Below are 15,370 nucleotides of genomic sequence, written 5' to 3' on the forward strand. Positions count from 1 at the left end.
ATTTTAATCTTCTTAAATTTTTTAAGGCTTGTTTTGTGGCCTACTGTGTGATCTATCCTAGAGAATGTCCCATGTGCAGTTGAGAAGAATCTATATTCTGCAGCTGTTGAGTGGAATGTTCTGGAAATGTCTGTTACATCTATTTAGTCAGACTAAGAAAAAAAGTAGAGAAAACTAGAATAAATAAAATCAGAGACAAAAAAGGAAATGCTACAACCGATACCACAGAAATACAAAGGATCCTAAGAGGCTATTGTGAACAATTACATGCCAACAAATTGGATAAACTAGAAAAAATGGATACATTTCTGGACACATATGACCTACCATGAAGAAACAGAAAACCTGAAGAGATCAATAACAAATAATAATATTAAGTCAATAAAAAGTCTTCCATCAAAGAAAAGCCCAGGAACTGATAGCTTCATTACTGAATTATTTCAAACATTTAAAGAATAACTAATACCAATTCTACTAAAACTGTTCTTTAAAAATTGAAGAGAAGGGAATACATTCAAACTCATTGTACAGACAAGTATTACCATTATACCAAAATCAGACAAGGACACACAAAAAAAGAAAACTACAGCCAATATTCTTGACATACATAAATGCAAAAACCCTCAACAAAATACTAGCAATCTGAGTTGAACAGCACATTAAAAAGATTTTTCACCATGATCATGTGGGATTTAATCCAGGAATGTGAGATGTTTCAACATTTGCAAATCAATAAACATGATGTATCACATTAACAGAATGAAGGACAAAAACTGTATGATCATTCCAATAGATGCCAAAAAAGCATTTCACAAAATTTAACATTCCTTCATAGCAAAGCTCTCAACAAATTGGGAACAAAGGTGTAGGTATGTCAATGCAATAAAAGCCATATATAAAACCCACATCAATGCAATAAAAGCCATATATAAAAACCCACAACTAATATCATACTGGATTGGAAAAAATTGAAAAATTTTTCTATAAGATCTGGAATAAGATAAGGATGCCCACTTTCACCACTTCTATTCAATATAGTACTGTAAGTCCTAGCCAGTGTAAACAAGCAAGAGAAATAAGTAAAAAGCATCAAAATTGGAAAGGAAGAAATGAAATTATCCCTGTTTATAGACAGCATGATAATATGTATAGAAAATCCCAAAGAATTCACTAAAAAATGGTAAGAACTAATAAATTCAGTAGAGTTGCAGGATATGAAATCAACATACAAAAATCAATAACATTTTTATACGCAAATAGCAAACTGTCTGATAAAGGAATCAAGAAAACAATCCCATTTACAATAGCTACAAAAGAAATAAAATACTTAGTAATGATTTAGCCAAGGCGGTGAAAAATCTCCACGCTTAAAACTATAAAACACTGATTTAAAAAACTGAAAACCACACAAAACATTGGAAAGGTATTCCATGTTCATGGATTAGAATTAATACTGTTAAAGTGGAGAAAATATCTGGATAGCTATGTCTCGAAAGATAAAATACAAATGGTCAACAGGTATATGAAAAAAATGTTCAGTATCACTAATTATTAGGAGAATGCAGGTCAAAATTACAAAGAGATATAAACTCACCTCAGTTAAAATGGCAATTATCAAAAAGATAAAAAAAACCAAATGCTGGTACAAACATGGAGAAAGGGAAACTCTTATATACTGTTGGCAGAAATGTAAATTAGTACAGCCATTATGGAAAACGGTATTAAGATTCCTCAAATAATTAAAAAATAAAACTACCATATAATTCAGCAATCCCACTGCTGAGTATGTATCCTCCCAACAAAATGAAATCAGTATGTTAAAGAGATATCTGCACTCTCATGTTTATTGCAACACTATTTGCAATAGCCAAGATATGGAATCAACCTAAGTGTCTATCAGTGAATGAATGCATAAAGAAAATGGAGTGTGTATACACAATAAAATATTACTTATCCAATTAACCAAAAGAAATCCTGTCATTTGCCACATGTGTAAACCTGGAGGACATTATGTTAAGTAAAATAAGCCAGGCACAGAAAGACAAATACCGCATTATCTCACTCATACATGGAATCTAAAGAAGTTGATCACATAGAAGTAGAGAGTTAGGATAGTGGTTACCAGAGGCTGGGAAGCAGAAGGATAGGGAGAAATTGGTTAATAGGTACAAAAGTACAGTTAAGAGGGCTAAATTCTGATGGTCCATTGCACATAGGGTGACTATGGTTAACAAGATGGTATTATATACTTAGAAATAGCGAGAACAGAGGGTTTTAAATGTCCTGATCACAAAGACATGATAAATGTATGAAGTGATGGATATGCTAAATACCCTGATTTCAGTTTTAATAATGTACACATGTATCAAAACATCACAGTGTACCCCATAAATATGTACAATTATTATGTGTCAATTTAAAACACATTGACCAATGGAACAGAATAGATGGTCCAGAACTAGGTGTAATAGGATATGGAAACTGAATAGACATTAAATGGGTATCTTATGTTAGTGGGTAAAAAATGACCTTTTTAAGAAGTGGTGTTGTGATAAATACACAGACTTGTGAAAACAATGCAATGGATCCATTTATCAGACTAAACACCATAATAAATTCCAAATGGATTGAAGATTGAAAGTGAAAAATGAGTCCATATCAGTATTGAAGAATGGATTAATTCTTTTAAAATCTAAAAGCAAAGAAAAAAACTGGAAAACAATTGCAATTTACATGATAACGTCTTAATATGTCTAACATGTAAAAACCTTCCCACAATGGTAATGAAAGAGATCAAAATCTCTGTAGAGAAATGGGCCAAAGCTAAGGGACAAGCACTCCTAGACATTGATGATAACAACACAAAATGTTACAACCCCTATGAAGACGAATTGGGCAATATTGAGCAAAATTACATATGTATTACCCTCTGATCCAGCAATCCTACGTCTAATATCCCAAAATATTCTAAGGAAAAAGCATGAAATATGCATGCATAAGACATCTTTGTAACATACATTGTAAGAGCAGAAGACTGGAAATATTTGGGACTGGTTGAATAAACTATGGTACAACCACAAAATGGTATGCCACGTATCTGTATAAAAAAAGTATTTATCAGAAATAGTTCCACGTACAATTATGGAGTGATCTCTAGAATATATTATCAAGTGGTAAAATCAAGGGGAGAAATTGTATATAATATCTACTATTTATCTGTGAGAGGTGACAAGAAATAAATATGCATGAATATTTACTTACATAAAAATATAGAAGGATAAACCAAAATCATTTTGAAAAATGTTTTTCCCCTATTATAAAACAAAATAAAATTTAAAAAAATAATTTCTAAAAATCAAAGCAAAACAAATAAATATGTTTAGCTGACAAAGCCACAATAAGAGGAATAATTTCAAATAACTTTATAATAAAATGATGACTCTATATTGGTGAAATATTCTCAAGGGATAAAACAGTACAAAAATGTTTTCAACTACTTTTAGTGAACAAAATATTAATGGATGTGTTGGTATTATAATTCTTCTGAAATATATGCATATTGGATGTATATACATCGTGGGATAAAGCAAATTAACAATCATGTTGATGCCGTTGGGAAATGGAATTTTCTGCGTGGCAGTGATTCCAATGTAAAATTGATGAGGCTAAGTAAAACCGGCAGTCCTAAATTTAAATTGGATTTTCAGTATTAATTTAGAATTCATTTTATAGATGTATATGTATTTCCTTGTTATATCTACTTAGAAAGCCTAGAAATATTGATGAACTCAGTTAAGAGTGTGCAACTGTTAGACCCAAATTGTGGTCTCTAAAAACAATTTCTCACTGAAAGGAACCGTGGCTCCTTAGACAAATGGCTTTGTCCGGGATTAAGAAAAGAACAAGTCTGGAACACCTTCCCGTATCAGAAAATCACAACAACAAAATTAGGAAATGATCAAAAATACTACAGTTGAGTCAAAAGAACTTAGGAATCAACCTGAAGATGGCCCAAAATAGACAATTTTAGTGTTAGAAAATGATCGTTAATTTTGTTAAATGTTGGCAATCATGATTTTGAAGATAAGCGTCTATTTACTGGAGATGCATGCGGAAGTATTCAAGAGTAATGTCATCATGATGCAAGAAACCTACAACAAAAACATCCAGTATGAAAAAAAGACAGGGATAAATTAAATATGGGAAAATGTTAACAATCTTTGAGTCTGGATTGTAGATATATGAATATTTGTTGCATATTTCCTTCTACTTCTCCATATGTTTCGAATGTTTCATAATAAACATTTTAAAATGTACAGTTAAAGCAGCCAAGTGCTCTCTTTTTTTCTCTTTGCTTAATATAAACTTGAATTCCCTCTTGGCCATACTTTTTCTAAGTTTCACAATTTGAATGTAATAATATGATAACACTGAAAATCAAGATAAACAACTTGAAAAGTCAGTAACTGGTTTGCAACTCAATGCAGAAAACAAATGTAACTTTAACATCACACCTTGCTTTTGATTTTTAAAAACATCAACTTGGTTATCACCATTACTCATCAGGCTTAGCTCAAGTGACTTTGGTAATTTCAAAACTACATGACTAAAGAATGAAAATGTAAGGGTATTGGCTATTTTGTGCCTTGGTTTGCGAGTTTCTAAAGACGAATTTTAAAAGTGGTTTGATTCAAGAAAATCATTATAGAAAGTGTGTGATCTGCTTACATGCTTCCTTCCAAGAGGACAGCTCTCATATAAATGCTTAATTTCATGTATGTTTGTTAAAAAATGCAAGCCAGTTATGGATCATATCTTAGTAACACCTTCATTCATCTTTTAATTTCATTCTGTACACAGTGCACATGATCACTGAATAGAAATAAACAATGTAACAGAATCTTGAAAGTTTTAAAGCTAATTCTTTTGCTACACATATTTCTAAAAAGCCATTTATTCATTCATTCATTTTCACAGGCCATTTGAGATAATTATTCTAAAGTCAATTTCGTTATAGAGGACATTGTTTCTAAGGCATGTTTTGGAGTTTATATTTGTCCATATTAAGTCTGGTTGTAAGTGGTATAAAACCCAAAGTGGCTTTAGTCTGTTTCTTTCCAAGGTCACCCTATGACCAAGATGGTTTCTCGTCAGGCCCATGTGCAAGTAACCAGAGCCAAATGTTCTTCTAGAGAAAACTCTAGGCCTAAGGCATTGACTTATTGACGTCTGTGCTCTGCTATTGTCTCATTTCTCATCTTAATAGTGTTCACTTGGAGAACATCTAAAGCAAAAGGCTTGGATCAGAAGATGGCGCCTGCAGTGCCATTTCTGCCGATGTTTGAACGGCAGTGCCCAGCCTCACTTCCTGTTAAGACTGCCACTCAGAGCTGCTGCTCCTGGCGTTCTCAGTTAGGTGCACAGAAGCAATTGGCCTTCTCAATCAACAATTCCATATTAGATGGCTCTCAGTCAACTTAGACTTCAGCCTGTCTGGTTCTGGAGCTGGCAGCTGCAGCAAGAGCTTCCTGGTTGCACAGACTTCTTTCTGGTTGTGGCAAGGTCAACAGCTGTATTTGGCAGCCCAGGTTTTTCATATGACTTTGGAAGACATCCCTGGAAGAGGAGCCTAGAGTCCGTTTCTTCATCTCTCTAAATAATTCTGTAATGATTTCTGTTTAAACTGGCTAGAGAGAATTATATTCATTGTATCTAAACCACGACCTCCTCAGAAGTATTCTGTTCTAAAATGTTACATGAGTCCTCAACATACAACATGGATAAAAGCAGTGTGGCTCTAGTTGTGGTATGTGGAGGGGATGGGAGCAGTGAGGTGAAAGGGAAGATCCAGGAGCCCAGTTCCCATGTTCTCCAATTTTCCATTCCACCATCCAGGATGGTCCCTGAGTCACCTCTGAGGAATCCCAAGACTCCCAAGCCACTATTTGAAAGTCAGTTAACATGTTCACTATTAATTATTAAACACACACATCAAATTGTAGCAATCATGTAAATGAGGTATGGTGTTCTCCGGGTGCGTCTGTGTGAGTTATATGCCAGAAGGAGATAAAAATTTTCAAAAGCCTCACACAGGAATCTAGGTGTTGGTCTTCAGCTCCCAGCCTGGACTGTGATCACTATCAGCATGGCATGCAGGTGGGGCTGGAGGGCCCTGTGTCCTGCCCATGAGTTTCCTGTTAGGTCTGTGGCTTGGTCACTCTTTGAAAATCCTTGAATTCCTTAAGGTCACACTGCTCAGAGCAGCTTCTGCTCAGACAGACGGCTTCTGCTAACCCCGGGTCCCCTCCCTCACAGCTGAACTTCAGACCAAGGTGACAGGTTAATTCCTCTAAGTATTTACAGCTATGATTCAACTTGGTTTGGGGCACTGATTTTGCTAATGTCCTCTCTTTGGACAACGGCCTCCTTTCTGCACCTCGCTGAGAGCCCCAGCAAACCCAACTGGCGAGTCATTTGCCTCAACACAGGCCAGGGGCTCCTAGCAGATGCGGGGGGTTCTAACTCCCTGTATCTCAGCAGAGGCCACAGTGGGCGGATGTGCTCCATCAAGTGTTCTCTTTCACTCTGCACTGAACTTGAATGCCTATTTTTTTTTTAATGGCTTATAAGGAATCCTGAGCATCCCTCTCACTCTCTTTTCCTCCTCAGAGCCAGTCCTAGGCAGCCTGCTTCCTCTCTGCAGGCCCCTGCCCTGGGCCCTCTTAGTCTAAATTGTCGGCCCCAGAAAAGTGCCTGCAGCCTCCAAGATGCTCATTTCCAAGAGGAGGCCATACGCTGTCCTGTGCCAACCTGGTCAGACCGCTCGTGTGCAACTGTGATCAAGTCCCTGTACTTACCATGCCTCAAGTTCCTGGGTTTGGAATATGTGGGGCCTAAGGCTTCTCACTGCTTTGAGAGGATATAGCTCTAATGAGTAAATGCTTCTAGGACATGACAGAAATGTAGCAGGTGTTTCTCCACGTGCCCTAGAAAGGTAGCTGTTCTGATTCTCTAAAATAGACTTCACAGTTTAAGGGCATGTGAACCATGGAAAAGAAAGCTGTTTTATACCTGAAAAGTTATTTGTTGGTCCTGGTTGGGGATGTTTAAACCAGAATTTTAAAATATGCCCATTAATTAACTGACATGTGAAGACTTACCATGTATAAGTCCCTGTGTTTAGTATTGAGTGGCTTATGAGAAACAGAAGAGAATTATTTTGCTCCTGGATGGAAGGTGTGAAACAAGAAGGTAGGTGCAAGGCAATTTGGCATTTAAAAAGAGAAAGGTGCATGAATTCATTTTGAATGGCCCATATTCTATTAAAACTGGTAGGAGTCTATGTTGAGAATGAGGAATTGGAATCTTAAAGTAAGTGTAAAAGATGTCACAACATTTCAAAAATAAAGGCATTAGACTAATGGTTCATTAATGTATTTCAACGTATTTTATGCATTTTAAAGCACACATCTAATGTATACATTTAAGACATTTAACTTGAAATGCATTTAATACAAAATATATTTCAAGTATTTTAAAGCAAGTATAATAAAAGAGAAAAGCAAAATCATTCTATGTATTAGAGACTATGCAATAGCAATGAAATCTATTTTGATTATATATGTTCACTAACAGGTTTTCACACATAAAATATGAGTTATTAATTAAATTATTTTACCCTTTTTAGCCATCCAGTTGGTACACAAAATTGTAAGCACTACAAACATTAAGTCACATTCTTACACTGACAATCTCACTCTTTTTTGGTTTTCAGTAATACCTACTACATCTATTTGAAACAATCTCTGCTTTAAACTTCTGTAGAACATTCACGTTGCTCCCACGTGTTCTAACCAGCCTTCCGAACTGACGGTTTCACAGTCACTTGGTGATTTTCTTGAATAGCTATTATTTTTGAGATCATCAAGAAGGCTCCCAGTGCTGGGCTCCCTTTAGGGAGTAAGACATGTGTCTTCTAACGTCAAAAGAGGCAGATGTTCAATGGAGAGATATCTTTTGCCCTCTGGATATGCTTCTCCAATATGCTTCTCTACATGTGCAAACCTCCTCAAATCAAAACTGCCTTCCTCCCTAGATCTGCTTCCCTTCCTTGCTCTGTAGCTTCCATTAGTCCACTGCTAAATAATTGATCTAAGTAATCATTAATAATGATAATAAAAATAGTCATGGCAACACTGACAGAGTGCTGAGTCTGTGTCAGGAACCACTGTAAATACTTTATTATATTTATTCATTTAGTTACCCCTGGGAGGTAGGTACAATTATTATAAATTCTAATTTCACAGATGAAGAAACTGAAGCACCAAGAGGTTGGATAAGGTTCCAGAGGCCACAGAAGTAAGTAGCAAACTCAGGACTAGAGCTCAGGATGGGCTGCACAGTCCATCTCTTAACTGCTACACCATGCTGCCTTATGCCAAGGGCATTTTTAATATGTAATTTTTAAAAAACAAGGGAGTAACTATCAGTTTTTTGCTATTCAATGGCTAATACAACCTGGCAAACATTTTGATATAAACATTCACACAAAATCAACAAATGTTTCAGAGCATCAAAAGTAAAGGCCCAGATAATTAACTAAATTAGAATTTGTGTCTCTTGTGAAAGATAAAGAGCTATTCTGGGGTCCTTTTAAGAAGTTCCCATAAATAGATCCACAGAAGCAGGCTCTGCGTTGCAGGGCCGGACTGAGCTTTCAAGAACCGTTGGCTGCAACTGTGGCCGGGATACATTAAATGCATCCCGAGGCTGAGGCCCTGCAGGCTCTAAAGGCGGCCCTTCCAGCCCCTCCTCCCATATCCTATGCACAACCAGACCCATGGTGTTAGAGAGTGAAAGCAGCATTTCAGTTACTCAGTCACCCACGGGTCCCTAGAAAATGCCTCTTCAGGCACTTAAAATCCCCTCATTCAAATTAAGCACTGGCATTACAACTCTTAAAGATGCGCCCTTTTTGTAGGGCATAGGTTATTTTGCATCACGCTCGGCTTCACACTTGCTGAATATGGGCTTGAGTATGGGCAGCTGCATCCAGTTATGAAAGAGGGAGAAGAAGAAGAGCTCCATTTCTTTTGAATTCCAGGTCTTCTGGGAGCACGTGACCACAGCCCACAGCGCAATCTTTAGTCTTATTCCTGCCAACCTAATGACAAGTTTTGTCTCCAGATTGTGAGCAGGATTTTTACAGAGTTAAATATTTTGAGTCACAGCCTTTGTTATGAACAGGTTCATACTCTCAGTCCCCAGAATATCTCGAGTTCTTTTTGGCATTCATCGTTTCTGAAGATTAAGACTCTGAAAGAACAGGCAAGACTTCTGATTCCTCTCTACCTGGCTTGACTGTTTTTGCAGGCATTAAGTAAAGAAGATTCTTCCAGAACCTTGAGTTATAAGAAAGAGACTTATTGGCCTTCCATTTCAGAACTCTGTGAGATTTCAAAAGCTTTAGTGATTGGGGCAAGAATGTGAAGTCAGTAACAGGTGTAAATTCAATTAAGATTATTTTAATTTTTCTTTCCACCAATGCTTCATGAAGTCCACTTTCCAGTTCATACCTGACCTCATTAGACATATAAGTTTTACTTAGGACAATGATTAGTCTTCGGCTTTTCTCTATCAGTGAGTGGATTTCATCAACAACAGCTGAAAATGCAAGATAACTGATATTAATTTAAGATAACTGAAAGGGAGAACATGAGATAAAAGTTATTTTGGGCAGTCCTATTTTATATTAACTCCTAACCCCACTAATAAGTTTTTCTTTAAGACAAACCATTTGTTCTCAATTTTATATGCTTATTAAAAAATCTCTAGGTAACAATAATAATGAACATCTACTTAGCATTTATTCTGTACCATACCCTATTTTAAATGTTTTTTATATTAACTCATTTAATCATCATAATACCCTACAAAGAAGATATTGTTATCCCGCCATTTAACAGACAAGGAAGCCAGAGCACAGAGTGGTTAAGTAACCTGCCCAGAGTCACACAGCTAGTAAATGGCAGAATCAGAATCTAAACCCAAGTGGAATACATTTTTCTAACTATTATACTATCCTGCTTCTCCTCAAGCAGAAAAGAGCATGCTAAAATCAGAATTTAAAGATTAAAAGACAAAAAGGCACAACAAAACAAAACTATCCATTATTTTAGACCAGGGGTTGGCAAACTTTTTCTGCAAAGGGCCAGATAGTAAATATGTTAGGCTTTGCAGGTCACACTGTCTTTGTCACAACTACTCAGTTCTGTTGTAGCTCAGATGCAGACGCAGGCGACAGGTAAACCAATGCGCGTGGCTGTGTTTCAATAAGGTTGCAGGTGTGATGAAACCCATGGCTGGTAAATTGCCAACGCCTGTTCTAGACCTCTCACTGTTCTCAAATAGAGGTTTAACCAAACCTAATTACAACTGAATATTCAAACATTATTTTTATTTATGAATTAAGAATAAATCTGTTTTCAAGAAAGACCCCTAGAAAATAACGGAAATATAGTAAAATTGATGTATGGCCCAGAATAAATGCTTTCTAAGGAACAATATGCCTTCCTAGATGCAAAGAACTGCTACCCAAAAATACCACAATGTATGCATCTGATAATCTGGCATTTTTTTTTGACAAGTTGTTTATTACAAAACAGTAGTGTAAGTTAGCAATATTTTCACTTCTAATTTGTAATATGGGGGGGAATGTAACTATTGCTCACTGTTACATCTTTGATGCTCAGTTCACAACTTGGCACAGGAATAGTATCCAATAAATACTAGATTAATACATGAATGATGGTAATAATCAAACATTTGTTTTTTTTTAAGCATCAGTATCCAGAATAATTTGACACCAGATTTTAAATGTTTATTCTAAAGACTTCAGAGAAAATCTAAAAATGTTACTCCTTTTAAAAAAAATTTAACGGTAATTTGCTTTAATAGATGCACTATGGCCATTTGTATTCCTATATCAATAAAAAAACATTGAATTTCATAGCTATGATCTGATGGGGATCACCACTTTCCAGTTATTTTTCTCTTTTCAATTTTCCTATTTTCTACCTAAATTTCATCACCAATATCAACACAATAAAAACCCATACATTTTCCAGTAATAATTAACCCGTGTTTATTTCTAGTAAGAGTTACTAGTGAGGATTAACTAGTCTACACATCACATGTTAAATTAGGAACCGCTGCTGTGGTACAGATATTCTCACCGTGGGTCATTTCTAAATAAAGGCTTCATGATAACGCCAGCTCTGGACCCGGTTCTGAAAAGGAAATGCCCTCTCTCTTTCCTAAAGTTTCAGAGAACCATGAAGCACAAAGAACAGAGCCCAAGAGAAGAGACTATTGGAAGCTCATTAGTTTGTTTTCTCATTATTGATTGTTGACTTACCTGGTTATTTCTGGCTTAAAGGACCTTATCTGTTTGTTTTTAAGGAAAGTAGGATAGCTCTCTGGGGGCTAGCTCATTCATTTTTTAAAAAGAAACTATCTTGATTATTTTTCTATCTTGCATTCCCTCTTACCTCCTCCAGGCACTACATCCCTTTCAAATATGCATAACTTATACCCAAAATGTTTCTCCAACACCCTGGGCAAAATCTCCACAGCAAAGGTGTGCTCCTCTCCATTTTCAGGTTGGCATTCTTTTAGGTAAGACACAAAAGCATCATATGTTTTTCCATCTAGGAGGTAAGATTGACTCTTTTAATTCATGTATAAATAAAATTTTATTTAAGTACAAACAAGTGAATGTCTAAGTAATGAGTATAGAATCATTGAAAAAACAAATTATATATAAAGTTGTTTATATTTAAACCTCCCATGCTAACCAAGCAACCAATTAGCCAATGTGTTTTTAAGCATCTACTTTAAGATCCCACTGCTTGACACCACAGAAGAATAGAGAGATATATGAGCCATAGAACCGGGCACTAAAGGAACTTAAGTCTTTAAGTTCCTTAGAAGGCCAAGAGCCCAAAGGTGCCCTCATTCCAGGAGTGGAAAGAAAATCTCACCCTGGTTTACTCATATCATTTAATTCTACCACCATCACAATTTCTATGCTCAAAAAGACCCCCAAGACGGTGAAAATGTCTCCTAAATAACAAAGACCATGCTCCTAATTGGGTAATTAAAACATGATACCACTCTCTCTTCTAGCTTCATCCAATCTATTTTTAAAAGCAAAGCAGATACATGCAACAACTTGGAAAAAGTTACAGACAACACATTAGCAGAAGAAAAATAGCATAACAACAACAAAAAAATAACAAAACTCACAGACAAAATAACCTGGCCAGAGAATAAAGAGTGACACCGATGGACATGCTTTCTGAAAGGAGGAAATTCTGAGTCAGGTCCTAAAAAATGCAATGGATGCTAATTGGAATCTGTAGAGAAAGAAGGAAAGCAGTGGGGAATGGTCTACCTTTATCCCACGACAATTGTTTTGATGGCAGATGATGGCAGACGGGTAAGATTTATGCATGGCATATTATTGGGATTAATGAATTTGCTACGGAGTTTGAGGCTACATATAACTGCATCCCCTGTTAAAATCTAATAGGATAAAACCATTCTAGATCTATGTCTCTTATGGTGCCACATCATTTATGCTCAACAGCCCAGTCTGGCATCCTCCATAGTACTCATGGTCACCAAATAACACTTTCTGCTTCTGGCAAAAGCTTCTTCAGTTCTACCTACAGTATTCTGTTTAGCAATTTGGGTTAGAACCTATTGTTGATTTAAAGCAATTGCTTTGCAGAATTGCATGCATTGAAAGATGAAAAATTTTGGTAAAAATTTCAGGCTTACATAAATATCAAAGGTATGAAATGTTGGTAAAAATAAAAACCAGTTATCAATCAGTAAGCAGGTCCCCCTCAAACTTTTCTTAAACTGCTATCAAATATAACTACCTACTAGTTAAGCACACTTTTTTAAAAGGCATAATTTTCTTATGATGTAATGGATTGCAATAAACTGGGAAGACAATTTCATCAAATATAGGTTTATATTACATACAATATAGCTTTGCTCTTACCTATGAAAAATTAACTTTTCAACTATTAATTGCTTTCAAATTCCTTATTTTAAGCAATTCTTTTAATATAAATCTGCTAACTTTATTACAATATATTTTAAATTCAGGTAGTAAAAGGTTTAGGGGATTTGAGAATTGACAGAGTGAAGTGCTCAAAAAAAGGAATTTGAAAACTAATGGTAATGTTTTTATTCTCTATATTCAAACATAATGGAAAATTATAAAGGAAGTTATAATTCAAATGGATATTTGGGACTTCAAGGAGTAAGTTGAACAAATGTTCCTCAAACTATGCTTGGTGAATGGCCATGTTTTAATTTAAATTTGCCTTTTTGTTGTTGTTGTTTATTGATTAGTTTCATTTCCAATCCTTCACAAACCAATACTGAACACTTTGTTAGATATTGCAGCAGTATTAAATTGCGATAAAAGTTTTTATTTTCATACTTATATCTCCATTTCTGTCCTTTTCATGGTCTACATTTGTTCATGGACCATAATTTAATGGAAGTGATTTAGAGCATGTCTCTAAATGTCTCTGTGCACTGCCATATTGACAGTTAAGAAGTGTGAATTGAAAAAATTACCTGCAAATCATGCCAAACACAACTGGAGAATAAAAAAAGAAATCTTAGCTCCAGAAAGTCAGAAAGAGAGGAACTAGTCAATGTCTATTTGAAGACAAACACTGATCTATGCAAACAGAGACCATTCAGAAAATATCAAATACAGATTTCCCCGTTTGTTGTGGCATCATCTCTCCCCATAGCAAAATCACACGTGCACACACAGGCTCAAAGCCAAATTCACTAACCTTGCTAATTTTATATTGTTCGATTTAAAGTTCTAAATGTGAAAACTAAACCTATAAAAATCTCAGAGGAACTAATATAATTTCTATATACCTTGAGGTTAGGAAGGCTGTTTTACTTATGACCCCAAATCCAGAAAGCATAAAAGATATATTTGAGTATGTTTTTCAAAAAGTCTTTTATATAGCACACCACTATAAGCAAAGTCAAAAGACAAATTACAGCCTGGGAATATTTGCATTTCATATTATAAATAATAGGCTAAACTCCCTAAAATCTAAATAGCTCCTAGAAATAAATATGCAAAATAAAGCCATCGCCCCACGGAACAATAGGCAAAAGATATGAATGGGTGTGTTGAGAAAGGAAATACAACTGAGCCTTATGCAAATGAAAAGTTGCTGATTCTCTTGCATAGTAAGGGAAATGCAAATTAAAATGTAACTTAGATACAACTTTTCACCTATCAGATTGGCACAACTCCAAATGGTTGTGGGTAAGGTTATGGGAAAAAATTTGCTGTCATCTTTTGAAGGCAGTAGGGAGGGTGAATTGACAGTATTTAGCAAAATAATAGCTGTGTCTCTCTCTTGTACTCTAGAAATTCCACTTTGGAGAATTTTTCTTTCAGACCTACTGCATACGTATGAAACGATGAATGTATAAAGCTGTCTATTGCAGCATTTTTGTAATAACAAAAGATTGGAAACAAGCCAAATGTCCATCAAAAGGAGACTAAATAAACAGTGGTAGCTCTGCACAAATAAAATACTGTGCGGCCCTAAAAAATGAGGGACTTCTTTATAAAGTAACATGCAAGTGTGTCCAAGGTATAAGAGAGCAAAGTTGAAAAGAGTGTGCATATTAAGCCAAGATTTGTTCTCTTTAAAAGGAGGTGTGTAATAAGAATCTATATTTATATTTGGTCAGATGTGCTATCAATGAGGGGTGGGAATCATAGATCCAGGACCAGGCTGGAAGGGGGGCTTCTGAAGTATAATTTCATAGACATTTTGGGTTTTGAAATCTGTGAAGGTTTTTCACCTGCAAACACACACATGCAAAACAAAATCAAGTGCAATGAATTAGACTGACTTCCTTTAAATTAGTAATTATCTGGAAACTTGAGGACTTCTAGTCACCTTTAAGTATAAGGAAACTGAGGCATAGAGCCAGCGGGTCGACATAGTAGCAGATAAAAACTGGCAGATCTAGGAGACATGAACCCAGATCATTTGGCTTCCAGCTCGGGGTTCTTTTTTTCTTTCTTTTTTTTTTTTTTTTTTGAGACGGAGTCTTGCTTTGTGGCCCAGGCTGGAGCGCAGTGGCGCGATCTCGGCTCACTGCAAGCTCCGCCTCCCGGGTTCACACGCCATTCTCCTGCCTCAACCTCCCAAGTAGCTGGGACTACAGGTGCCCGCCACCACGCCCAGCTAATGTTTTGTATTTTTAGTAGAGACGAGGTTTCACTGTGTTAGCCAGTATG

General features: G+C 35.9%; 1 protein-coding gene across 1 annotated transcript in view; it reads right to left on the reverse strand.

Moving 5' to 3' along the window:
• Positions 1–7,418: 7,418 nt before the first annotated feature.
• IL18R1 (interleukin 18 receptor 1) overlaps positions 7,419–15,370 on the reverse strand; it is a 42,583-nt gene continuing 34,631 nt past the window's right edge. The window contains exons 10-11 of the mRNA XM_032177569.2: positions 11,550–11,708; positions 7,419–9,663 (exon numbers count right to left, since the gene is read on the reverse strand). Coding sequence (XP_032033460.1) covers positions 9,308–9,663; positions 11,550–11,708 — 515 coding nt within the window. The 3' untranslated portion in view covers positions 7,419–9,307. The remainder of the gene's footprint in view (positions 9,664–11,549; positions 11,709–15,370) is intronic.

This window comes from Hylobates moloch, unplaced genomic scaffold, assembly GCF_009828535.3.
Source record: "Hylobates moloch isolate HMO894 unplaced genomic scaffold, HMol_V3 SCAFFOLD_15, whole genome shotgun sequence".
Taxonomy (NCBI): Eukaryota; Metazoa; Chordata; class Mammalia; order Primates; family Hylobatidae; genus Hylobates; species Hylobates moloch.